Source organism: Fusarium coffeatum (assembly GCF_003316985.1).
Source record: "Fusarium coffeatum strain FIESC_28 chromosome Unknown BRIP53273_contig_325, whole genome shotgun sequence".
NCBI lineage: Eukaryota > Fungi > Ascomycota > Sordariomycetes > Hypocreales > Nectriaceae > Fusarium > Fusarium coffeatum.
Genome location: NW_022158114.1, coordinates 1 through 26,746, shown reverse-complemented (window position 1 = coordinate 26,746; position 26,746 = coordinate 1). Strand labels below are relative to the sequence as shown.

Below are 26,746 nucleotides of genomic sequence, written 5' to 3'. Positions count from 1 at the left end.
TCGGTACAGTAACTCGCGTGTCAACTTCAGGACTTCTCCAACAATGTTGGGGTTTCCACAATAAGGCCAGACCATCCTGTGCTTTCGTCTGGACCCCGGTGTCAGACCTGACCAGACCCCTCCCTCTAACCTCTAACCTCTCACCTCTCCCTCACCCTCTCTGTGCCCACCGTGTCATAATTAGCTCCGGGTTGTCAACTCGACCATTTGGACCCCTGCCCTGCCCTCTCCTGTCAAATAATAATATGTACTAGGTAGGTTAGTAGGTACCTACCTAGGCACTGTACCAGGTACAAGTACAAGTCTAGACTACCTAGGTAAGGTAGACAGACTACTAATTACATATTGTCACCGACCGCCGACTCTCCACCTCGACCGACCGACTACAGTACAACACAACACAGCGCAAGCTAACGGGTAGCTCCAATCTCTCTACTCTACCTACCTACCTCTCGCCTCTGTTGTCCATCTTCCTCCTTCCTCCATCTCTCCCATACCATTCCCGTCTCCTCTCCTCTCTTCGACTCAACATCACATCATTCAACCATGGCCGATGCTGGTGCTCCATCCAACCCAGGCCAGCTGCCTCCTCAAGCTGGCGCTGGTGCTGGCGCCCCTGGCTTTGAATCTGCCCAGAATGGCCAGCCTATGGCCCCTCCACCTCTTCATATCCCTCAAAACACCAACCCGATCCCGACCGCTATCACTTCTCCCAGATCCGCCGACAAGGGAGGCATCATGTCGCCCACCAGCGCAGGTGGCTTCCGTCGCGCCGCCCCTGAGCCCAACAAGCGTGCCCTCTACATTGGCGGATTGGACCAGCGAGTGACCGAGGAAGTCTTGCGTCAGATTTTCGAGACTACAGGCCATGTTCAGAACGTCAAGATCATCCCTGACAAGAATGTAAGTTTTTCCCTTAGGCCGAAAACAACAGCTGGGGACATGGCGAACTAACTTGACTTTCCTTTTCCCAGGCGCGTGGCTACAACTATGGCTTTGTTGAGTACGACGACCCCGGTGCCGCTGAACGTGCCATGCAGACTCTCAACGGACGACGAGTTCATCAATCGGTACGATACCCCAACGCAATCCGAAATTCGAAGCGGGCGGCAAGCGCTAACGCTAACATGCGGTACAGGAGATTCGTGTCAACTGGGCCTATCAGTCAAACACTACGAACAAGGAAGATACTTCGAACCACTTTCACATCTTTGTTGGCGATTTGTCCAACGAGGTCAACGACGAAGTCCTCCTTCAAGCTTTCTCTGCCTTTGGCTCCGTTTCTGAGGCTCGTGTTATGTGGGATATGAAGACAGGCCGATCTCGAGGCTATGGTTTTGTTGCTTTCCGTGACCGTCCCGAGGCTGAGAAGGCTCTGAGCTCCATGGACGGCGAGTGGCTCGGGTCGCGAGCCATCCGGTGCAATTGGGCAAACCAAAAGGGACAACCTTCTATGGCCCAGCAGCAGGCCATGCAGGCAATGGGCATGACCCCTACCACTCCTTACGGACACCACCAATTTCCAGCACATGGCGTTGCTAGTTACGAAGTCATCTTGACTCAAACACCCAGCTGGCAGACCACTGTCTACGTCGGAAACCTTACACCCTATACAACCCCCAACGACGTGGTGCCTCTGTTCCAGAATTTCGGCTTCGTGGTCGAATCTCGTTTCCAGGCTGACCGAGGATTTGCGTTTATTAAGATGGACTCCCACGAGAACGCGGCCATGGCCATCTGCCAGATGAACGGTTACAATGTCAACGGCCGCCCTCTGAAGTGCAGCGTATGTTCTGCCCATGCTGCATTCTGATATTGGAAATCGAGACTGACAATTGCTTTAGTGGGGCAAGGACAAGACACCCAATGCTCAGGGAGGCTTCGACCCTGTCCAGCCTTTCAGCCCGCAGAGTGCTCAAGCTCCTGGCTTTCCTGGTACGCCTACGGGATATTACCCGCAATATGGTGGTGAGTTGAACATGAACGGGAATTGAAACACTCAGTAGCTAATTATCTTGATAATAGCCCAGTATGGTGGACAGCCTGGCAACTACGGTGGCCCACAAGCCGGATCTCCAGCGGGATATGCTGGCTCGCCGATGGGATATACTGCTCCTCAGAGTGCTGGGGGCTATGGAAGAGGCCAGCAGCCCCCCAATGCTGAATGGGCCCAGCCTCGTCCTGGCCAGAACTTCAACAATGGATTTGGTGGTTATCAGGCCTAGGGGGCAACGACCAAACCAGAGCAAGACAAGCCAACAAATCGGATGAAGGTTACGTCAAGTAATGATTGAGCTGTTGTGCAAGATCACGATACGGGTCAGACTTTTCTTTATCCGCATCTCATGATCCCCTTTCTTCTTTCTCACGTTTCTGTGGATTCTTCTCTTGCGCTTGCTTCTGTTGCTTCCATTACTTTCTTCCCAGTATCTCCAAGCATTATTACAGTACAGGCCTGTGATACCCCCTTTCCGTGTTCTGGAAAAAAAGGGCAATTTTTCTGTCTTGCCTTGAATCGCATGTACACATTTCTTTCTTCCCTTCCTGTTTCGTCGATAAAAGTCAAGGAGCGCCACATGTTTCTCGGTCTCTCTCTATCTATCTCTCTGTACGAGCACTATCTCCAGGATACCACCGGTGTTTGACCTTGACTTTGTTGCATTTGGTCAAGGCCAGCCTGGCATTTCAAAATTTCCTATTCGGCGAAGTCATGAGCGTTTCGTCTGTTCTTGTATGTCATGAAGCATCTGACATTTCAGTGTGTGGCCATGGTGGCGGCAGTTCCATTTCATGGGTTCATATCTGTGTACTTAGCGGCGACCTTTCTTTTCTTAACGGGATTTTCTCTCTTTTCTCTTTTCTCACTAATAATGCTTGCTCACGAAATGACGGAACTACGACGATTTGACGACCATGTAAGACTGATGACAAAAAGGTGAGGGCTTGGAAAGGTTAGGGAGGCGGAAGTCCAAGCTTCGATTCAACCACGATTGCTAAAGTACATAGGATTGTCTTTCAAGGGAAGAAAAAGAATGGAAGATGATCGGCGGCAATCAACATAAGACGAGGGATAACAACAATAATGAAAACCATTTGACTTGAGTTGACTTGACTTATTCTGATGATGGTCCTTGAAAGTTGACTGATTTATTAAATTGGTCAATTTGTTTCTGTCTCTCGACAGTCATGACTTATTGCATGAGGCGTAATGCCGAAGCTGATGCATGGTAATTGGCGTGGCAACATTTGGTCTCTCTAGACTCCATTTTTATCAGAAGAAACCCTTCTAACACCAGCGGCATCGTAAACTTGGGAAGAGATGGCCACGTATTTGAAGCTCGATGGACAGCAAACTTATGAAACGCCAACAAAATGGGACGGGGGGCGGACCCTGGACTGTGTCGTAGTCTGGCCCTACCAGATAAGGTGAGAAGGGCCGGTAGCGGTTTGGACGTGAAACTTGATTTTTCTTCTTCTTTCGTGCCCGACTATTCCCAAGACCCTGGGAAGGACGTCATTGTGGGCAGTACTACGTTCCTAGTGGATGCTGAGAGAAACCATGGCTGATAACAGTCAACTGTCAACCAGTGTATGTGTGACTGGGAAAATCCCTGTGGGATGGACAAGCAAGGACTTGAGCATTAGAGTTGTAGATGGCAAATTCCGGGGTAAATATTATTCGCTCTGAGTTATTGCAACTGTTCCTCTTCATTTATGTTTACGCGTTAAAGGCAGAAAACTGCACTGACTACCTGATACCTACCTACCTAGGTAGGCAGACTCATGGTATAAATTCTGGCAAAGCCTATCCTCCCCATTCCCTTCAATGCATCTGCCATCCATATAGGCCTAGGTACTGACCTAGGCACTGGCCAACATTAGTACGGGCCTTTTTAAGCTTCGACTGCACCCAGTCGAGCAAGACTTCCATTGCAAAAGCATCCATAGGTAGGTACTATAGCCAGAGAGTTATTATTAGCTTGTTGTTAAAAGCTATAGAAGTACTTAACAGTTTCTCCCACTTACCAGACATTTCCAAGGGAAGTCACGCAATAGCGAGGTACCTAGGCAGTTATGTTCTTATTGAATGCTTTCCAAAGCTCAACCCAGGCAGCTCGTATTATAGCATTCCTATTAGATATCATGATTAATGGTTGGGTATCAGAGATCACGGCTTGCGCGATGCGAGCCCAAGTACTGATTTTGCGTCTATTTACTAACTAGGTAGGTACCAACTCTGTACCTAACCTCCATAGCATTGCATTTTGTGAAAGATAATAGGCTCCGATCTAGGTAGGTAGGTAGGCAACCTAGGCAGGCACTTCTCGCTCTGAGTTGAGGCTCCTTCCGTTGCTCTCGACCGTACTTGAGGTAACCTACCTACCTGGTACTAGGTACTGACCTGGGTAGTGTCCAGTCTCTTCCCTCTGGCATCGACCAAACTTTAATGTTATTTCGGTTCACAGAAACTCATTCTTCATCAGTCATCATCCGATCGATAGATGCAATGGGTTCATTCATTCATATTTGACTTTGACTAGAACCTGATTCATCTTCCTTTTTTTCTGCTTCTCCCGATATCTCAACCTGTTCCTTACCTCACCTTCTAAGGTACCTACCTACGTAGGTACGTTTTCGTCTTCTCTCAACAATACGGACGCCGTATGTGCCAACACATCCACAGTACTGTACCTACATACTTCTATTAGTACTTACCTGGTACTAAAGTAACAATCTGACGTGCCTGGGTAGACCCACCCCCAGCCTTGGCTTGGGCCTCCACTGACTGCCCGCGGTGCCCAATTCTCCTGCCCCCTCACCTTTCGCCGTGCAGCGGCGCTACAATATCGTGAGAAATCGGTGCGCTGATTCAAGCATCTCTCCTCCTCTACATTACCTACTTTGCACTACCTACGTACGGTAGTACATTGACGTTGATTTTATACGGACGTTCTGGGCTAGCCCGCTTTTGCTCTTGCCTGACTTGGTTACTACGGGGCCGACCTAGGTACAGTCAACGCAACAAGACCCAACTCGATCCATCTCCAACTTGGCGACTGCATTGCACCCGGCCCAACCAGCAGCCGGCCAACCGTTCCGTCTTATTTGTTCTCTGTGCTGTATCGGATTCGTTGCTAGCAGCTAAGTTAAGCTACCCAAGGCTGTTTGACGCTACAGTACACTGCACCAGACCTTTCCTCTTGCTCTCATTTTTCTTCCTCCTCATCCTGCGTCCTTCTCCCCCCCGTCGCAGGGACACAATCATACAATCGACCGTCGACATCATCGTCGATGCCCGATAACCACGCACTGCCCACCCCCACCCGCGACGACCACAACAACCTCAACGAGTTCGCTGCTGACAACCACCTGCCTCGACCTCGCCGTGACCATCCCCGTGACGCTGTCGCTCTGAGCTGCTTCATCCAGCTTCATAGCAGCAGCAGCTAGTCAGCGCCATGGATCCTCAGTGGCAGCAATATCCTGCCGCAGACTCGCCTGGCTCTTCGAGACGTCACAACGGTAACAACCAGACTTCTCGAGATTACACCAACCAGCCCCCGCCTCAAGGCGGATACAAATACGACCAGTTTCACGGTGGCGCCCCCGTTCATTCTGCTCCTCCTGCTTCTGCTCCTGTTGGTGGTCCCAACTCGGCCGCATCTCCCATCTCGCCTTCTCAGATGCGCGACAACAACGGTGACGTCGCAATGCACGACGCCCACGATGCTCATGCCGGTATAAAATACCCCATGAGACCTCACCACCAATCTCATCTGTCGGGCAGCCGTCCCGTCAATCTTCACTCTCCTCAAGAATCATCTGCTGCTCAACGATACTCACCCATGGAGACTCTGTCCCCCACTTCGCCTTACGCGCCCAAGTCTGCTTCTAACAGCCAGTTCACCAGCCCGACACAGCGACAATCGCCCACACGCCAGCCCGATTACTCTCAGTCTCCTTACTTTCCTGGTGCTCGTCAACATCAGCCAGGGCAGCATCTTCCTCCAATTAATCCCTACGCGTCGAGCGGCCATCAGGAAAACTATCCTTCGTCTGCTGTCAACAATCTTGATGCCGCCTTCAACCTTGACCCCAAGTCGCCGCGCCGACCTGTTCCTCAGCAAGTGACCAGGGGCCCGGTCCCAGAGTTCAAGCCATTATCGTCGTCAACAGACTTGCAACCAAAAGTCAACTCGCAACCACCCTTTCGTCGCGCCAACCCTGAAGGTGGCTTTATCAGCGTATGTGATGACCCCCAGTCCGTTGTAAACTTTTGTGCTCACCATTCGGACAGCCCCTGCAGGCTCTTACTGTTCAATTGCCTGCTACCTATCGCATTTGCAACCCGAGCTTCAAATATGAGTCGTCTCGCAACCCCCGCAGAGTTCTGACAAAACCTAGCAAGGGCACTAAGAACGATGGTTACGACAATGAGGACAGTGACTATATCCTTTATGTTAACGATATTCTTGGGTCCGAAGAAGCCGGCCACAAGTATGCTGTATACAACTCCCTTATGTGCTTGTCTCTGACCATTATCACAGGAATCGTTATCTTATCTTGGACGTCTTGGGCCAAGGCACTTTCGGCCAGGTTGTCAAGTGTCAGAATCTCAAGACACAAGAGGTGGTCGCAGTCAAGGTCATCAAAAACCGCACTGCCTATTTCAACCAGAGTATGATGGAGGTTTCCGTCCTTGATCTGGTATGAAGCTTTCAACTTTGCATCCTGTACAGACACTAACGAGCTGTAGCTCAACACGAAGCTTGACAAGAACGACGACCACCACCTGCTACGCCTGAAGGACACCTTCATCCATCGACAGCATCTTTGCCTGGTCTTTGAACTTCTGAGTGTCAACCTCTACGAACTTATCAAGCAGAACCAGTTCAGGGGTCTGAGCACCACATTGGTCCGCGTGTTTGCTCAACAGCTCCTCAATGGTCTGGCACTTTTGAACAAGGCTCGTCTAATCCATTGCGATTTGAAACCCGAAAACATTCTTCTCAAGAACCTCGAAAGCCCAATCATTAAAATCATCGACTTCGGCTCGGCTTGCGACGAGCGACAGACTGTCTACACGTATATCCAATCACGGTTCTACCGGTCTCCGGAAGTACTGCTGGGTCTGCCATACTCATCAGCCATCGATATGTGGTCACTGGGCTGTATTGTGGTAGAGCTGTTCCTCGGCCTTCCACTGTTCCCAGGATCTTCAGAGTACAATCAAGTATCGCGAATTGTGGAGATGCTAGGAAACCCTCCCAACTGGATGATCGAAATGGGCAAACAGGCAGGCGACTTTTTCGAAAAGCGACAAGATGAATTCGGAAGGCGGACGTACCAGCTCAAGCCAATGGAACAGTATGCCCGGGAACGCAATACGAAAGAGCAACCTAGCAAGAAATATTTCCAGGCCAATACCCTCCCCGAGATTATCAAAACTTACCCCATGCCACGGAAGAACATGAAGCAAAGCGAGATCGACAGAGGTAAGGTGCGACTTCGTTGATTTTTTGGATCTGGCTAACGCAAATCGAAATAGAAATGAATAACCGCATCGCATTCATTGATTTTGTTCGCGGTCTTCTTACAATCAACCCTCTGGAGAGGTGGTCGCCACAACAAGCTAAACTTCACCCTTTTATTACCCAGCAGAAGTTCACTGGCCCTTTTATACCGCCGATGAATCTCAAGTCGAGCTCTCTGAACAGATCACCGGCGCCTGGTACCCAGCAGCAACAGCAAGCCGAGGCGCTCAGCAAGCAGCGGGCGCAAGCAGCGCAACAGCAGGCCGCTTCAGCCGCCCCCAACCCTTACCCCGCGAATGCCAACCAGTACGCGCAGCAAGGGCATGCACAACCGCAGATGTACGGAAACAGCTCTATGTATCCCCAGGGAGGCAACCATGGCAACATGCCTTCACCATATGGCCAACAGCATGGTCAGTATGGGCAGATGCCTATGTCTCAACAACCCCAGCAGATGCCTCAGGGCCAGTATGCGCAAATGCCCCAGCCCAACATGTATCAGCATCAGCAGGGTGGTATGAGACCAGTCCGCCAACGCGCATCTACTATGGAGCAGCAGCAGAGTGGCATTCCTGCCGCCATTCAACGAGTTGCCAGTCACCTTGATCCCAGCCAACCGATCCGCCTGCAGCCCAGCCCGGCATATTATCCACCTACTGGAGAAAGCATGACGGGTGGTAATATCGATAACCGAACAGGGGCAAACCGAAGAGGGAGCCGCGTGCAGCAAGGGGGTCGGGGTAACAGAGACTTCATCCGCAATTTGGAGGAGCGCACTCTAGAAGAAGGTTTTATGGGAAACCAAAACACCTGGCATTGAAGTGCCTCAGCCTAACAAGGGACCAGATGTCCGTGCCAATCTGTGATACGAGCCCCTCGAGTCGGTAACGAGGACGACCAACCACTATCTTTGGCGGCAGTCCATCAGGTTTATGCTCATGGTTGGTCATAAAAAAAAGCATTACAGTGGTTCTAACTTGGCAGGGGTCTTATTCTCCCATCAAATTCACAAGCCGCAACGAACCAAGGCGCCGCGTCCTAGTGAATACATCGAACCTATTCTTGTCATTGTGGTGGGAGTACGCCGAAAATGAGGCTTTGAATCCATTTCTGTGTGGCCTGCTTTGCACAAAACCAGCACCAAGAGCACATTCAACAGATTCACCCCCAAGGCAAACAGGATTGTCTCGATCAGATCCACAATGGTTGGTGGGATTTCCCACAGGATTTCCTTCTCCTGACACTAGCTGGAGTATGGCCGCAGCATCGACAGGCCTACTCTTGGTGGCAGTTTTCTTTTTCTTTCTATCGTTATTTCTGTTGGTATAGTATCAAGGCGGACGGTATGATCAGCCAAGAATTCTATATGGTGCAGAGTTATCGAGACTCGGCAGGTGACGACGAAACCTGCCTCGGTCCCATGGCTTGCTTGGCTGTAGACATTATTCCTCTGGTCTTGAATTTTGGTGTACGAGGACGAAACGCACTTGGTATATCACGGGGTAAGGCTCTTGGGTTTCGACTCCTATCATGTAGTTGTATTGGTATTCGTCTGTTTATGGGTGTCTTCACAAGGGTTGAATCTGGGAGGACGAATGGAGGTTTAAAACATCATGAATAACCCGTTGGACAAACAACTCGCGTCTCGCTTTATCCCAAAGTGATGGATCTCGTTACCAACGCATAAACTCGTAGACTGCTTCCAAATACTCATGCCGTCACCTACCTATCATAGGAGGCCTGTGACGAGAATCCAAGGCGATAGGAACAAGATGCTAGCTGAACTAGGTTTAGAGACTCAATTGTTTGGTCTCTTGCGCTGCATTGGCTAAGTTTTCTGTGACCCCAAGTGTAGAACAGTCTTGAGGGCATATAATAGACGCCGTCGACTCCAAACACCAATGCCAAAAACAAACAATTGATGCATTCCTCAACCCATGCTTTGAAATCATCTATCAAGGACATATAAATCGAAGATTGAATAGAAAAGGTAGTTGCAAAGAGATCGAGATGACAGCTTAACGTCCTCCGCGACCCCTTGCTCCCCCCTTCGGACCTCGGCCTCTTCGGCTGCCGCCAACAAGGTCGTCACTGTATAGCTGACTGTCCCTTGATCCATTTGTGACAGCGGTCTGCATTAGGTCGGTGAATCCCAATGATCCGTCAACAACATTGTCCTTGGCGTTGAACCTATTTGCGCGGTTACCCCGAGGACCACTTGGGGCATCCCTAGGAGCGCTGGATGTCATGTTGCTTGCTGAAGAGCCGAGTTTAGGATATACTTTGATGATCCTGCCGTCAGCCTGTGCAAGAAGTCAGTGCAATTCAGGTCGAGTGTGTGCTTGTAAACTAACAGTCTTGTCATTGAAGGTCTCAATGACGCGTTCGCCACCTTCACGAGAGGCGAAAGCCATCTCGAAGATGAGGAACGGCTTTGATTTGACGATGCGACAGCTCACGACCTCGCCTCCAATGGGGGTCATAGCGCTCTCGATATCAGCAGGTGTAGTGCCAGGAGCAAAGTTTTGTGCCATGACGGTGAATGGCCCAGCGAGACCTCTGATAGTCATGCCCATAGAGTTGTTGGCATTGTTTGCCTTTGATTTTACTATGTTGACTTGCTGAGGTGCATCGCCTGAAGTGTCCATGCGATCAACGGCAGCAGATAGGCGAGCTACCCGGCGATTGCTGGCTCTCTTGTTGGCGGAATTGGGGGCTGAGATGCGAGCGCTCAAGTCGCCTGAAATCGAGTGGTGCAGATCATGAGTCCATTCGCCATTGACGTTTCCAGGGACAGGAGCGTTTGATCGGGCGCCGACGGCGGAGGAACGTTGCTGCAACTGTTGGTTTCAATGATTCACTTCGTGTGTCTTGGTGTATCTACCTTCTTGACGCCAACGCGGCTTGCAAGCGAGGGACCTGGAGTCGACCTAAGTTTGGAGGGGGCACTCTGGCGACGATTCTTGGAGAAGATGCGATCGGCAAGAGCTTCGTTCTTCTTTCGCTCGCGCCCTGTGAAGGAGTGTCAGACAAGGAAGGGGAACATGGGCGATGGTAGGGGCTTACCCTCATGGATGATCTTTTCGAAATCTGTAGCAACTTTCTTCGCCATGATTAAAAATTCCAGAGATATGAGACAAGAAGAGTCTCGAGCGGTGATATTGAACGATTCTTGAGGGATAGATAATAGATTGGTTGATGCTTCGAATAGGAATATCGATAGGTAGGTAGATAGCCGTACTCTGGAGTTCGCTTGTTTTGTCTCGGTCCTGAAAGGGCAAAAGGATGGGCTAAAGAAAAGAAGTGTTGACTGGACTGCGACCGCGAAGCGCGTCTCCGATTAGGCGGGGAGTTTAATGTTAGTGGGATGCACAGGGGATAGGGGCGTGTCTTTACGATGAATCCATGAATTGGATTGGATGGCATTGAATGGAAGTTAAGCGCGGCGGCTCTCGGCGCGACTGATAAGATAAGACCTTTTTGTTTTTTCCCTTGATGGCTGACATGACATGGGACCCCTCGGATTGGGTTGGTTTGGTCTGTTTGCCAGCTCGATAATACTTCCTCTTCTTTTCCCAACCGCCTGTTCCTTCACCATGGCCGAAAAGCTGATATACGGTGGCGTATGCTTACGTAGAGCTATACAGCTCCTGCCATATCAGAAATCGATTGCCAGGTCCGGGCTCGTGCCTCAACCTCGTTGCTTTCACAAGTCTCAGCGAACATCCGATTCAATAAAGAAAGTCGCACCTGAAAGAAGAGGACGGAATGAGGAAGCAATCGCAACCGCTGTGTCTATGAAACCTGTCCCGAAGCCTAGCAACAGAGATACTCCCAGAAGCCTCGAAGATGGTGGTGAGAATTCTGTTTCGGCGGAGAAGGAAAAAGTCAGGATTCAATGGGCTGCCAACAAGGAGCTGAAATACCTGGGTGACGATCCATGGAAATTCGCACAATACGTCACTCAAGCGCTGAAAAGAGGCAGGTTTGATGAGGCTTACTCTGTTGTAGAGATGGGCAGTAGAAATCTTCAACTGGTCGTGCCATGGACCTTTTTGATGGATTATATGTTGCAACAACAACAGTTGACTAAAGCAATCAAGATATTCAACGAAGTATGCACCTTGAATACCAAATTCCGATCAAGACTCTAATGCTGCAGTAGATGAAGAAGCGCGCGCAATTCCCTAATGCTATGACTTACACTACCTTGTTCCGCGGTCTTGCCAAATCCCAACATCCCAAGCTTGCTGTCGCCGAAGCTGTGAAGCAATACAACAATCTTCTCAAAGACTCTCGTTTGGAACCAAACACTACCCACCTAAACGCAGTTCTCAATGTGTGCAATCGAGCGGGCGACTTGGACTCGATGTTCTCCATCATTGATACGGTCAACGATTCGACACGAGCCGCTACTGCTTACACCTATTCGATCATCATCAATGCTCTGCGATGGAATACCCATGCCGATTTAAAGGATCTTACGGATGAACAAAAGGAGTTCAATATCAAGAACGCTCTTAAGCGAGCCAAAGCTATCTGGGGAGAGGCCATGGCTAAATGGCGACAAGGACGTCTAGTTATGGATGAAGAGCTTGTTAGCTCCATATGCCGTTTGATGCTTATGTCATCCGACATAGCTGACAAAAAGGAGATTCTTGATATTGTTGAGCAGACCATGAACATACCCAACTTATCTAGAATCCAGGAACGTTCAGCTGTTGAGGCCCGCAAAACCGACCCTAGCACAGGCGCAGTAGCTAAGAAGGACGGCAACGGCGTCTATGCCACTCCCGGCAACAATACTTTGTCCTTGCTACTGCAGGTTGTGTTAAGGACGAAGCAGAGTAGTATCGGCATCAAGTACTGGAATTTCCTGGTTCGCGAGCACGGTATTGAGCCTGATAGAGACTGCTGGATGCGTCTGTTCAGTCTACTCAAGCAAGCCAAAGCCAGTGCACATGCTACTGAGATTCTTTCAATCGTTCCCCGGGACGTTGTTAACCCCCGCATCTACCGCATGGCCATGGAAGTATGTATTCGTGACAACATCAATCAGAACGTCATAAAGAATGCCGACCGTGCTCTCGATAGCATGATGGAACGCATCCAAGTCCCAGATCCGCAGGCCATGCGCCTCTACCTTGTCGCCGTTCAGAGCACCCACTATCATCTCCGGGCTCGTGCCAACGAAGGCGACGTGGCGGGTGCAAAGCGCGCCTACGGCATGCAGATCACCACGGCTCTTGATCGTCTGTGGGTGCCTTACCGCAAACTTCATGACCACTTCTTCCGTGACGCCAAGGCCCAGGAGGATAAAGATCATGCAACTCTGTATAATCAACAACGCGAGGTCATCGCGCTTGCTCGTATAATGTATGGGTCTTATAACAAGGTCATCCAGCAAGAGATGCTCCCTGAGGAAGATCTTGCGAGGATTCGCCCCATCGGTGGCCGCATTAACCGCGAGATCCAGGCCTTCTTTTCCAAACGCGAGGAAAAGGAGCCCAATTTACGCAAGACAAAAGGCCGCGGCGCAGCACAGGAAGAAATGTCTGAATACTACACCATCATGGAAGTAGAATCCTTTTGGGACACGACACAGGCTGGCAGGCCCCCGAGGGAAAGAATCCCTTCAAGGAACTATGATAATAGAAGGAACAGAGGATGAGATAAGTATCGCAATCACCATGGAGAAAACAGACGTGGCAACTACTGGTTTCAAACGTTTAGATTTGATCCAGGAGCCTCCGAGCCATATACAGGGGCTACCAGTCATGGCAACGAGAACCGGGGTTGGAGCGTTTGGGGAGTCCAGGAGACCCGACCCCAAACTTTAGTGATGGAAGTCATCGGCTAAATCCCAGGGCATTCTGAAAAGGGGCATTCGGCAGACAATGCTAGTGTAAGATGCAATTGACATATGTACGATAGGTGTAAGAAGGCAGGTAGGGGACGCGGCGCATTGTGTGGCGTTTAGGTGCACGACATGATCCTTTAAATATACCCGACCTACCCCGTCCGCAGGGTGTCAGAGAATTGACCGTCATAAACATAAGAGATGAGATAGTTTAGTGATATTATGGCGATTTAGAGAAGCATTGAGGCTACTTTATTTAGCTAGCCTAAGCCTTGGAGGATATTTCTTCTGTTACCTACCTAACCCATATATTTCGAGTCTTGGGTTATAGGTAATAGTTCCAAATCCAGTTTCTGGCAACCAGAAACACTATCCATGATTCATTTTGTCTGCTTACTCAACACTCATTTGTCTGCCCTGTGTAATGGGAGAGGCTTAATATGAACATTCACATTTGCAACGCAGCGTCTTGGTCAGCCTGTAATTGGCTGGAGTAACCCGATATTCTCTATTCAGCAAACTCAATACCATGATCGACAGCAATAAGATATCTAACAGACCCGGTTTACAGAGCGAAAAGCCAGGCCTTTCATTGTTTTAAACCCACTTGAATAACCTCCATATAGTGATTTCTAACATAGACTCAAGCTAACACTAGAGTGTGTGGCGTTACTACCCTGACTCGAAAATCGATTCGAGAGCTGAAGTCTAACGGCGGGTTTAGGTATGGACTGAACGCCATCCATGGTCAGAGAGTAAACATTTTGTTCGGACAGAATCGGAGCTTCAAATACGCTTTGGGGCAGTTGAAGAGTAGTGATCGAGGTAGAACGCGAAGCGGATTCCTGTTCTGAATCTTGCTTGACATCCGGTTCAGCGGTCACAGATCTCCCGACAGCACAGTAAGGCCCTGTTCTCAGTAGCTTGTGACAGCGCTTCTTGGGATCGGGCACGGAGGAAGCCAACACGTTGTTTTCGGAGTAAGTGGATGCATCTTGCGGAGGTAAAGGTCTGCTCTTTGTTCTTTTCTTTCGTTCAGGTGGTCGAGTTGTCGCAATTGGCAAAGCTTTAGGTCGTGCTATAGGAATTCTTGGGCGAGGAGTCAAGTTAAGGTACATGTTTGTTTTCGATGTGTATCGTTGCGACTTGCACTCAACAACAAAATCGTCCGATGCTTTTTCTATACAAGCTCGCAAGGTCGTCGATCTTTCTAAGCTGCACTGGGATAGGTCGGGTAGGGGAGCGAGTTGGGGCGGGTTCTTCTCGACGATAGAAGTCGAAAGCTCTGGGCTTCGCTCTTGTTCCAAGCCATCTCGAGCTGTTTGCGATGACCTCGGATCACCGTTGAGAAAACACGGCACACCTGTGGTAGATTGGCCTGACAAACTTCTGTCTTGGCTCCAGCGTTCGCGAGCATGGTGGAATGCATCGCTGAGGTCTGCACGTGGAGCAGAGAAAGCTTCTGCTGGAGAACCGGTAAGCTGCAGATCACCAGAAAGGAGTTGAAGAAGTCCAGTGAATTTACTAACCTGTCTGCAGAATATTCGGAATGCCAGCAGGTTTAGGATTAGACAATGCTTCCCACTTTACCCAAGTAGAAGTTGATGTTGTCTTTCGCCGTTTTGGTTTCAACCAACGTGCAATATGCGAAGAGGATGAATTTTGAGAAGGGGACCTCTCATAAGTGAGGCCCGGGGACTTGGTAATAATGTTGTCATCACTCTCTGGATCCTCGGACTTGTCAACGCGAGCCCTGCGGCGGTTGAGCGGCAGTCTCTAACTGCTAAAATTGATTTGAGACTTTGGAGGTTCTGAGGAGCTTGTCTGAACGTCATGCTTGTATTTCGCCCGCCAGGTACTGAAGATGTTACTGGGCATGATTGTATGTAATTACGGCAGCGGTTATTGATGATAGCGGTGTGATAAGATGAGTTCTAATGGTCCAGCCGTCATCCGTATGGATCTTGAAGTTGTTGATCAGAGGAACACCTGAGATAGGTAGGAAGGTAGATAATTGATTACGAAGATAAAGCACCATGTAAATCGCGGAAGGAACTCTTGACTGCCTACCTTACCTGATACTACCTAGGTATACCTCAGATCTGTAGAGACGTGAAAGGAAGGAAGGTCTCAGGTATCCACCACAGATTGGATACAATCCTTGATTTCCTCATGAGTGCGCGAACTAGGGAGGTACCTATTTTATCATGACACAAATAATGTTACAAAGTCGCGTAGATTGGATGGTCGCGCGTCTTACGGGCTTCCATTTTAATTATGCAAATACCACAAACTTGTGCTAATGCCTACTATCTCCTATCAGCTATTGGTTCCTCTCGCGACAAGGCACTTTAAGTGTGGCCCCGCTGTTGACGGGGTAATCGCCAAGTTGAACGCGCTTTTGACGCGTCGACTCCGACCACTTTTCTAAATGAGCAGTACTCGTTACTGGGGAACCGAGTCAAGTCCCTTCTCTCCGCCACCTCCAGTCTCGATATTACCAACTCCCTATAATCAAGCCTCGAGCAAAGTCTCTCCCTTTCAGCAGACTGACTTCTCTAACCTCCCTTCTCTTTTTGATATGCCATCGGCCTAAGCTTTCGCTCTCGTCATGTCTCACAGGGCTCGGCTCGCTGAGCTCAAGGCCCTTCGCGCCTCTGGCAAGAAAGCCTTTGATAGTTACAAAGTTTCCGACGTCGATAATTTATACGACGAGGTTGACGAAGATGGATACAAGGAGCTTGTTAGAGAAAGATTGAATAAGGATGACTTTGTTGTCGACGACAATGGTGAAGGTTATGCAGATGATGGCCGTGAAGACTGGGATCGAGTGCAAGCCTATGACTCCGAAAGCGAAGACGAGGCCGGCGTCCGTGGACGACCCAGCAAAGCCGGTAAGTACTTCAAAGTGATATGTCGTTCTCTTAATTCTGACCAATGACGCAGCAAAGAAGACTCGTCAGGAAGAGCAGTCCAAGCGAGATGCCAACGATAGGGATATTAGCGAGTACTTTAAAGGTGTCAACAGGACGCAGCCGAAACCCAAGGTACAGTGCTTTACTGGCGATAATGTACAATGGTCGACTAAAACATTGGCAGGTTGTGAAGACGAAGGCGGATGACGACTTCTTGTCTGATCTACTCGGCGAAGTCGACAGCAATATTCCAGAGCCCGCCCCCCCAATCTCGAAAGCCGAACGATCTGGCGGTGGCCGCCGCAAGGCCAGAGCTCTTTCCCCCGCCCCTGAGCCCATCTCCAAGAAGACCAAGATTCTCGATACCCGAAAGCCATCTCCGCCCCCAGTCCTCGATGAGGATGATAGTTTCATCAATTCAGCCGACGGTGATCTCTTAGAAACTATGGATATCCCTATGAGCGACCCAGCGCCCTCTTCGCCCGCTGCCAAAGTTGCGCAGAGGAAAGCTCAGCTTAAGCAAGACCAAGATGACGAAGATGACGAAGATATGATGGAGGTTGCTCACGCCGGTGCTATCGCTACAACTAGTGTCAACATGGCCAGTTCAAGGCCGATCAAGAAGCTCCTGAAAACGGAAACCTATCCAACACCCGCCAGCTCATCTCCTGTCAAGGCAAACGGCGCCCAAGTTGACTCCACCTCCTGGAATGCTCTGACGGAAAGATTGAATGTTGTTTCGAGTTCGCCGGCAGAAACAAAGACCATTGGCAAAATTGATTACAAGGATGCAATTGAAACCGATGGTAGTCTCAACTTCTTCTGGACGGACTACACTGAGCTCAATGGCAGTCTGTGTCTTTTCGGCAAGGTACTGAACAAGAAGACGAAGTCATACGTCAGTTGCTTCGTCAAGGTGGATAATATTTTGAGGAAGCTATATTTTCTACCTCGCGACCATCGTGTGCAAGATGGCGAGGACACGGGCGAGGCAGTTGAGATGATGCAGGTGTACGACGAGATTGATACCATGATGACAAAGATGAGTGTTGGCATGTACAAGATCAAAGCATGCACGAGGAAATACGCCTTCGAACTTCGTGATGTCCCCAGAGAAGCCCAGTACATGAAGCTTCTCTACCCTTATACTAGTAAGTCGCAATATACGTCTGGAAGCCAGACTCAGCTAATCAACGATCACTCCAGAGCCAGAAGTCGATCCCAACCGGCCCGGCGAGACCTATTCACACGTCTTTGGTAGCAACACCTCCCTTTTCGAACAATTCGTTCTATGGAAGAATATTATGGGCCCATGTTGGCTCAAAATCCAAGATGCCGATTTCGACAAGCTCAAGAACGCTTCACACTGCAAGCTTGAAGTTGTGGCTGATCACCCCAACATGGTCTCTGTCTTGAGCGAATCTGATAACCTTGATGCACCCCCCTTGACTCTTATGAGCGTATCTCTCAGAACTGCCTTCAATGAGAAGGACAACAAACAAGAGATTCTGTCTATCAGCGCGAGAATTTACGAGAAGATATCTCTCGCCGATACTACACCTGCTGAGAAGCTGCCGTGTCGAACATTCACTGTAATCCGCCCACATAGCCAGGCTTTCCCCATGGGCTTTGATCAGCTTGCGAAAAAGAGAAACCGTGGTCTCATTGTCCTGAAAAAGCAAGAGGCTGACATTCTTGCATTCTTCCTTGCCCAGGTCGATGTTGCTGACCCGGACGTCATTCTTGGTCACCAATTGGAGGGCGTAGACTACAGTGTACTCCTCAATCGCCTGCATGAGAAGAAGATTCCTGGCTGGTCCAGACTGGGCAGACTCCGCCGTACACAGTGGCCAGCATCAATCGGCAAGACTGGTGGTAATGTTTTTGCCGAGCGGCAGATCCTTTCAGGTCGTCTTATGTGTGATCTGGCCAACGATGCTGGAAAGTCGGTCATGCTCAAATGTCAATCCTGGAGTTTGACAGAGATGTGTAGTCTATACCTATCTGGAGACAACCGCCGCCGTGAATTCGACAATGAGGTGGCTCTAAAGACTTGGGCCAAGGAGAAACAGGGCCTTCTTGACTACATTACCCACATGGAGGCTGATACACACTATATCGCAGCTCTGGCTCTAGGTGTTCAGATGTTGCCTTTAACAAAAGTTCTAACGAACTTGGCAGGAAACTCATGGGCACGAACTCTGACTGGAACTCGTGCAGAGCGCAACGAGTACATTTTGCTTCACGAATTCTACCGCAATAAGTACATCTGCCCCGATAAGCAGACGTTCCGCAGTCGCCAACGTGCCGAAGAAGCACAACGCGAGGAGGAAGCTGCCGATGGGAAGAAGAAGGACAAGTATAAGGGTGGTCTGGTTTTTGAGCCAGAAAAGGGTTTGTATGACAAGTTTGTACTTGTCATGGACTTCAACTCCTTATATCCTTCCATCATTCAAGAGTTCAATATCTGCTTCACAACTGTAGACAGGCCTGATACGGTAAGCATATCCACTCCGACCCTTGACTCCTGGTTAATCATTGCTGCAGAAGGAGGGCGAGGACGAAGTCCCTGAGGTCCCTACCAACCAAGATCAAGGAATTCTTCCTAGACTCATTGCCACTCTTGTCAGCCGTCGCCGCCAAGTCAAGAGTCTCATGAAGGACAAGAAAGCTACTCCGGAGGAGCTAGCCACGTGGGACATCAAGCAGCTTGCGCTCAAACTAACTGCCAATTCTATGTACGGGTGTTTGGGATACACTAAATCACGCTTCTACGCTCGGCCTCTGGCTGTTCTGACAACTTTCAAAGGCCGTGAGATTCTTCGCAGCACAAAGGAACTCGCAGAGAGCAATTCTTTGCAGGTTATTTATGGCGATACTGATTCCGTCATGATCAATGCTAACGTGGATAATGTCGCCGATGCCTTCAAGGTTGGCAACGACTTCAAAAAGGCAGTCAACGAGCAATACAAACTGCTTGAGATCGACATCGACAACGTCTTTCGCCGAATCCTTCTCCAGGCCAAGAAGAAATATGCCGCCATTAATCTCGTGGAGAAGGATGGCAAGTTCATCGAGAAGATGGAAGTCAAGGGTCTTGACATGAAACGTCGAGAGTACTGTGCCCTTTCCAAGGAGATTTCTCAACATCTGCTGAACGAGATCCTTTCTGGCGACGATACCGAAGTCTCTGTCGCCCGAATCCACGAATATTTAAGCGAAATTGCTGGCAAGATGCGCGAACAGAATGTTCCTGTACAGAAATACATTATCCATACACAGCTTGGAAAAGCACCCAAAGACTACCCTGACTCCAACTCTATGCCTCAGGTTCAAGTCGCTCTTCGCGAAATGGCCAAAGGTAAAACGGTCCGCAAGGGAGATGTCATCGCGTACGTGATTACAGGGGACAGCAACAGCTCTGAACCTGCCCCCAAGCGAGCGTATACCCCTGCCGATATAAAGGCAGACCCTTCCTTGTTGCCCGATGTCGAATGGTACATTGGCAAGCAGATCTTCCCGCCTGTCGAGCGTCTTTGCGCCAACATCGTTGGTACGTCCACTTCGCAACTGGCGGAACAGCTTGGTCTAGACATCAAGCGCTACAGCTCCTTCCAGACGCAACAAAATAGCTCAAGCAACGACCTCGAGATTCATCCATTGGATTCTCAAATTCCAGACGAGGTTCGTTTCGCTGACTGCTCCCGTTTGTCCCTGCGCTGCCGAAAGTGTAAGGTCTTGTCCACCTTTGAAGGACTCGCTGCATCCCCTGATCGGGTATCTCAGTCGGGCGTTCTCTGCAGCTCCTGTGGTACACCGATTTCAACACTTTCGATTGTTGCTCAAGTGGAGCATGCCATCCGTACCCAGACAAGTCGATACTACGAGGGCTGGCTTACCTGTGATGATAGCCAGTGCGGCAACCGAACTCGTCAAATGAGTGTCTACGGTTCTCGCTGCCTTGGACCCAAGGGACTTGCGCGAGACTGTCTTGGTCGAATGCGATACGAATACACCGAAAAGGCAATTTACACCCAGCTACTCTACTTTGCTAGTCTCTGGGACGTAGATAAGGCAAAGACCAAAGCTGCGACTGTTGATATGCCTAGACAAGACCGCGAAAACATCCTCGCGCTAGCTGAGCACAACCGCGTGCGCTTTGAGAATCTCAAGGGCATTGTCGACAAATATCTTGATAAATGTGGTCATCAATGGGTGGCTATGGATACTCTATTCACCAAATTGGGCTTCAAGCCACTGGCATAGATGAGCGAGAAGGGGAACGAATGTGTAAGAGTAAATTTATCAGTGAATGGGTAATCGATACCCGGATCAATGGCGTCATGAGCGTGTCATGTTTTATGAGCAGGTTTTGTATAGGAATGGGCACAAAGCAATAGGTACTTGGTCCGTTGTGGCTGGCTGGGACAAACAGAAGAGCAATCACAGGGCGTTCAAGAGGTTTGAGATCAAGAAGTTTTTGATACATCGTCTAAAATCTTTTATACACAAGTTCAAAACAATGGGGTTGATTACAGCGTCCAATGTCAGTTTATCATTGTTGTGTACATGTCTAGCCCGACCACATTTCATTATCTAACATAGACAATCTTCACGTTGTTTCTCAGCGGAATTTGAACATATATATATTTTCATCCCAGTGTTTCATGCTCATTTGATTCTAGATGATACACAGCAAAGCATTACAGTGACTGTTCATCAAAGCTCGGCCATGCTGGGTGCCTGCCCTTATACACAAGACACCAAGTGGCAGGGCTGTGGGCTACTGACTAGCTATGCCCTCCTTGGTACAGAGATGCACATGCCTGCAAACAGAGGCCTATAGCCCCCTGTCATCATCATCAATCATGGTCTTTTTTGTAAATCCTTTCCTGTCTCATCGTGGAATGAATCGTTGAGCAACATCTAAAGCCAGCGACAGGGCGAAAGTATGGCCAGAACCTGCTCTTCGTATAATGAGAACGAGAGCAGGCAGAAAGCGCCGATGGATGTCATTCCGTTCCTCATTCTGACTTGTGAATTCCAAGATAAATTCAACCGCATTCCCCGAACACCACCTCCACCCACCCTGAGTCGTATGTATATGATGATGCGGCGTCATTATATCGCTTTCAGTCATCGATATCTCACGCCCCTTCTCCGTAAACCACACTGGAGGTAATAAAAAACAGCCAGCGACATGCTGGAAAGTGACAGCCGCGGAATCACCTTGAGCCCTTGAACCTGAAATCCTCCACAATATTAAAGAACCGAAACACACTCGAAGCATGCTCAGAAACGGGCTGAGGTAGGTGATGGACGACATCGATGTAAGAAATCCCCTAGGCCGAAATTTTGAGGGTCGCCTCCCACTGTGAGAGACTTCATGTCCGTCCGTCTATGGGCAAAGGTATCATCATAAGTTCTGAAAAAGGAAAAATAAACTGTGCTCAACTTTTGGGACACGTCTGATGGAAAAAGCCTGTAAATGCAAAAAAAGAAAAGAAACAGAGAAAAGCCACAGCTCCACCCCGTCTATTCTGCCGAAATGCAAGACACCGAAGGAAGAATACTTTTATTCGCTCTCTTTCTTGTCACTGTCAGCGGGAACAGCCTTCGAGATCGCAGGTGAGGCAGAGGTAGATGGGGGCGAAGCCGGGTGATCGTTCTCCATGTTAGCAAGGAGGCTGTGAAGCTGTTAGCTGACGTCCATGACTTATGTTGTTTGCAATGGGGGCAAACTTACCTAAATGCATTAGAGTGAGAGGTGTTCTCTCGGGTAGGAGGGGTGCCAGTTCGTGAAGAAGTGCCAGAGTCCTCGCCGCGAGGGCCAAGGAAACCACCAGGACCCATACGCCTTCCACTATTGCTGCGAGACGATAACATGGAAGCAGGACCAAGAGAGATGTTACCGCTTGATGTTCGGTTGGCAGAACCTTTAAGACGACGGAGATCATCCATACCAACTTGGTTGCTGGCGGCCTGCTGTTGGTAACCACCAGAGAAATTGCGAGCATCGCCACGTCCAACAGGAGGACGACCGCCACCGCCTCGCTGGTTGGTGCGGGCTGCCTCTTGGGCCTTAGCAGCTTGCGCGGCCTCAGCCTCAGCACGAACCTCCTCGAGGGTCTTGGGTCCCTTGTTGGTTTCCTTAGAAACCCATTTGGCCCGTCGAAGGTCGACAACGTCCATGAGCATGAACTTGAGTCGGCTGGGGAGCTCGGGAAGGTCAACCATAGTCTGGATGCGCTGGAAGTAAGCATCCATCATAGGACGACCCTTTTCGGTTTGGTCGAGGTTGCCACCAATGGTCCGGAGCAGCTTGCTGAGCGACTCAATTTCGGCCTCGTCAGGCACTCCCTTATAGTCGACGAGCTTATGCACACATTCGTGCATGATACGTTCAGTAAGCATGCCAAGTTTGTAGAGCTCGCCGATAAATTGGACAAGACCAAGACCACGGCGCTTGGCGGCCGCCGCTGTGTAGTACTCGTCAGAGAGCAGAGCGGCTTCGGCAGTCTTCTTGCCCTCATCTTCCTCTTCAGGCTTCTCGGGAAGATTAACGGCCCAACCACGCTCAAACTCCTCCTGACATCTGTTGAGGAGGTACTTGCGGAAAAGGTTGCCACCACTCACTACTTGGCCATTCTTGTCCTTGATACGCTCGTCACGAACCTCGGGGCTCATAGTCTCGAGCATACGCTTACAGAACTTGGCATACATGGAAGCCCAATGCGCCTCATCCGTGGCCTTCTCGAAGGTAAGCTGAATAACCTGTCGGAGAGTACGGCCGTCTGCCTCCTCCTTAGACTGAGAAGCAATGAGCAGGATCTGATCTGCGATTCTGTCGAATTTCTCGGGGGTCATCTTGTTCAGGGCAGCCTTGACCTTTCGTTGAACCATATCAGGTTCCATATGACCACTAGGGGCTGCAGCAGCAGCTGGGCCAGCACTTTTGCCTACACTGGTAGGCTTCCAGCCGTTAGCAGTCTGTGCGATGGGCTTCAGATCCATGCCGGCAGTCAAAGGCATGGTCTTAGCAGCCTGTGCCTCTTTAGCAGCTTCTTGGCCACGATTGCTACGGCCACGACGAGAACCACGAGGGGAGTTTGGCATTTGAGAGCTGGCTCGCGAGCCGGACGAAGGGAAACCACCAGTGTTGGAGCGGCCAATGGAGCCCATAGAGCCACCAGGTCGTTGGTTAGACATCGCAAAGCGTGAAATAGAGGTGCTTCCAGGTGGGAGAGTACTGCCGGAAGGAGCATTGAAGTTGCCCATGCCAGGGAATCCACCCATAGGCCCGGGAGTGTTTGCACCACGAGGTCCACGGCCAGATCCGCCAGGAGTGTTAGTTCTGGAACGATCATCGCCAATAAGAGACTTGACCTGTTGATGAAACTCGAGAGATGGCTGCTCGGTGAAGACCTTCTGGAATTGCAACAGGAAGTTGGAATCATACTTGAAACTCTTGCCCTTGCTTTGAACGGCGGCATTGAGGGAGGGGTTTGGCGATTTGATGCCTTCTGGATAGATATCTTGTTCGATAACTTTCAAGAAGCGGGCTGACTTGAGGGATTGAAGAGCAGCACTGGGCTGAGCAGGCTCTACGGGCTTGGTGTTGAGAGGGCTGAGGTTGAGAGCAGCAGGTTTCGCGCCGCGCTTCTCAGACTTGGAGCCAGCAGCATCGGCAGACCTGTCACCTCCAATCTTCATGCTGGCAAGTTTATCGGTAACAGACTCAACCTTGGCAGTCTCAGGCTCCTTGCCAGATCGGGCTTGGGAGAGAAGATCAGCCACCGAGGGGGCAGCCGTGCTGGCCGAGTCGGCCTGTTGGCGACGCTTCTCCCGCTCCTCCTCGAGCCGCTCCATCTCGCGTTCTTGTTCTCGAAGCTTGCGATCTGCCTCGGCAGCATTCTTGGCACGATTCTTCTCCTCATCTTCCTTGGCCGCAGCCTTTTCAGCCTCGCGTTTCTTTCGGTGCTCTTCCTCAAGCTTCTCGCGGCGGGCGTCCTCCTCTTCCATTTCACGAATCATGCGCTCCATCTCATCCTCATCGGGGTCGTCATTCTTTACAGCCTCCTCCACCTTCTTAGGCTCCTCTTTCGTAGTTGCCTCAGCCTTGGGGGCGGGCTCAGATGCCTTGGCCTCATGCTCAGCCTTACTTTCCAGCTCGGCCTTGCTCTCAGTGGTCTTGGCCTCAGACTTCTCGGCTGGCTTGTCTTCAGTTTTAGGTTCGGTCTGCTCAGCAGGCTTAGGCTTCTCCTCGGCAGCAGGTGCTTGGGTAGCTTGCTTGATCTTCTCCTTCAACTCATCCTGAATCTGCTTGGCAGTTTTGGGGGCAGTATGGCTGTCAGTGCGGCTATGTGAAGGAGTAGCTGACTTGGGAGGTGGGGTAGCCGACGAGGCAACAACAGGGGGGGTCTTGGATTGCTGAATGCTGGGAGCAGGGGAAGAAGGGGTCTTGAAGGACGAAGTGTCGATAACTTCACCAGCAGCATTCTTGATTTGAATGGCGGCGCTCTTCTTAGGCACCTTGACAAAGCTGCTTGCGGTGGGCTTGAGCGAGGAGTTTTGAGGCTGGGGGGTAGACGATACGATGAGAGGCGTGTTCTGTTGGCTAGCGCTGGGGGGCCTTTCGGGCTGAGAGGGAGTTCGAGACATGCTGTGGCTGTGTTGTTGATATGGTGTAACAAAGTTCTGGTTAAAGCTTGGAGAATTAGCTTGAGGGGGAGCCATATATGGCATGTTGTTATAGTTGTACTGGATCGCTCCCAGCGTACGTCCATAAGCATCCACTTGCTGTGGTCCAGGGGGGTAACCGTAATTCTGATTTTTCAAAGTTAGCACATATTCAAAGAATCCATTTTCTGGTGACATATCGAGAGCAGGTGCGTTTTTCGTGGGAAAGGGTACAAGGGACTCTTTGGGCTGGCACGAAGATGGTACTCGCGTGCAGGTGACGTCCTGTTCTCGCCAAGGTTGATCTAGACGTTTACTGAAACGCCGACCCTGGTTAAACTCGCTGCTATGCAGGCTTTGTGTAGGATCTTGTGGACGGGAGATCTGGACCAACTTTTCCAGTTCACCACGGTTTGGGTTGCGTTTTTTGCTGTTCTTCGATGGAGGCTTATCAACTTGAGAAAAGGGGTACTGTACTTGTTGATGCTGCTGCGCCATAGGAGGCGGGTAGTGGTACTGAGGCGGTGTTGGCATGGCCATATTGGGTTGCATGTTGGCAGTCTGCATGTTAGGAGTACCTGGCATAGAATGGACGAGAGCCGGGCTCCGAGCGGGTTGGGGAGAGTTAGGGTAGCGAGGCTGGGGCTGGAAGGCCGCGGGCATACCACGACCTTGACCAGGACCATTACGGAACTGGTTGTTAGGAGGAAAGCCCATCTGCGGGTTAAAGTTGTTTCCATGGGGGTTGAAGCCACGGCCACGACCACCTTGAGCCTGGAAATTTCCTCGTCCAGCTCCATCGCCTTGTGCTGAGTGGCCAGACTCGCGTCGGAAGTGGACTCCAGATTGTGCGTTGGAGTTGTTAGGAACAGAACCTGGTCTCATATGACGCTTCAAAAGTCAGTCAGTAATGATTTCAAAAGTGTATATGCAGGTAAGGCACTGGGAGATCCGGACTTACCTCGCCATCACTACCAAGACTGCCGAATGTCATGGTTCCGCCTGCTTGCTGGAGACCAGAAGGAGGTCGTCCACCGCTGGCAGAGGGCTGAGGAATGGGTGAAGGAGAATGAGCAGGCGATGGGACTCGAGCGTTTCCGCCACCGGGAATAGGGATAGGTGCAGCACTGGACGACTGAGGTGTGCTGTTGGCCATTGCGGGAGAGTCGAAACCGAACTGAATGTTTGACTTGGCACCGCCGACAGGGCCACCATTGGCGACAAAGTTGTTGGGGGCGTTGGCAGCCATGGTGACAGAACTATTGCGAGAGTGATCGGAGCCGTTAAGGTTAGCGCTGCTGCGAGTGACAGCAGGGACAGCGGGGGTGACGGCGGGTTTGCCGTTCACAGGAGACGATGAGGCGTCGTTCGCATTCTGCGACGAAGACGAACCTCCAACCACCGCGGGAGGGTGGGAACCAGTTGCGACTATAGGTGCCTGAGTTGACTTCTTAGGCGCACCTGCAGCAGAGGCATACGAAGCCGTCGTCGCGGGAGTAGTGTTCGCCGGGATGGGGTTCTGCTGGTTGGCAGGCGACGTCATAAGGGGAGTTCGTTTTCGTTCGTTCGCGATGCGAGAAAGTGGTTGTGTTTGGATATTTTTTTTTGTGGGCGTCGAGGAAGAAAGCGGAATAGATGGCGCCGGGGGCCGGGACTTGTCGAATTGTTCGAAACTGCAGCGGGGCAACAGGAATCGACAACCAGAGGAGACGCACAAGTGGTTTCCTCTTTTTTTTTTTTTTTTTTTTTTTTTTTTT

General features: G+C 50.4%; 6 protein-coding genes across 6 annotated transcripts; 4 read left to right on the top strand and 2 right to left on the bottom strand.

The window, feature by feature from the left end:
- Window positions 1–546: 546 nt before the first annotated feature.
- FIESC28_10620 (uncharacterized protein) lies at window positions 547–2,225 on the top strand (the record flags this gene model as incomplete). Its single annotated transcript, XM_031164751.1, has 5 exons — window positions 547–903; window positions 975–1,070; window positions 1,139–1,786; window positions 1,845–1,968; window positions 2,026–2,225. 5 exons carry the CDS (start codon window positions 547–549, stop codon window positions 2,223–2,225), a joined length of 1,425 nt encoding a protein of 474 aa, XP_031011175.1.
- Window positions 2,226–5,459: 3,234 nt separating this feature from the next.
- Window positions 5,460–8,355, top strand: FIESC28_10619 (uncharacterized protein; the record flags this gene model as incomplete). Its single annotated transcript, XM_031164750.1, has 5 exons — window positions 5,460–6,245; window positions 6,299–6,498; window positions 6,549–6,708; window positions 6,758–7,496; window positions 7,550–8,355. The coding sequence occupies 5 exons, from the start codon at window positions 5,460–5,462 to the stop codon at window positions 8,353–8,355; spliced, it is 2,691 nt and encodes an 896-aa protein (XP_031011174.1).
- A 1,198-nt stretch (window positions 8,356–9,553) lies between these two features.
- Window positions 9,554–10,647, bottom strand: FIESC28_10618 (uncharacterized protein; the record flags this gene model as incomplete). The annotated part of the gene is made up of 4 exons (XM_031164749.1): window positions 9,554–9,838; window positions 9,890–10,369; window positions 10,420–10,547; window positions 10,602–10,647. 4 exons carry the CDS (start codon window positions 10,645–10,647, stop codon window positions 9,554–9,556), a joined length of 939 nt encoding a protein of 312 aa, XP_031011173.1.
- Window positions 10,648–11,131: 484 nt separating this feature from the next.
- On the top strand, window positions 11,132–13,206 carry FIESC28_10617 (uncharacterized protein; the record flags this gene model as incomplete). The annotated part of the gene is made up of 2 exons (XM_031164748.1): window positions 11,132–11,650; window positions 11,701–13,206. The coding sequence occupies 2 exons, from the start codon at window positions 11,132–11,134 to the stop codon at window positions 13,204–13,206; spliced, it is 2,025 nt and encodes a 674-aa protein (XP_031011172.1).
- A 2,800-nt stretch (window positions 13,207–16,006) lies between these two features.
- FIESC28_10616 (uncharacterized protein) lies at window positions 16,007–20,576 on the top strand (the record flags this gene model as incomplete). The annotated part of the gene is made up of 5 exons (XM_031164747.1): window positions 16,007–16,289; window positions 16,342–16,442; window positions 16,495–17,461; window positions 17,517–18,808; window positions 18,858–20,576. 5 exons carry the CDS (start codon window positions 16,007–16,009, stop codon window positions 20,574–20,576), a joined length of 4,362 nt encoding a protein of 1,453 aa, XP_031011171.1.
- Window positions 20,577–21,885: 1,309 nt separating this feature from the next.
- FIESC28_10615 (uncharacterized protein) lies at window positions 21,886–26,532 on the bottom strand (the record flags this gene model as incomplete). The annotated part of the gene is made up of 3 exons (XM_031164746.1): window positions 21,886–21,997; window positions 22,057–25,880; window positions 25,951–26,532. 3 exons carry the CDS (start codon window positions 26,530–26,532, stop codon window positions 21,886–21,888), a joined length of 4,518 nt encoding a protein of 1,505 aa, XP_031011170.1.
- Between the last annotated feature and the right edge of the window lie 214 nt (window positions 26,533–26,746).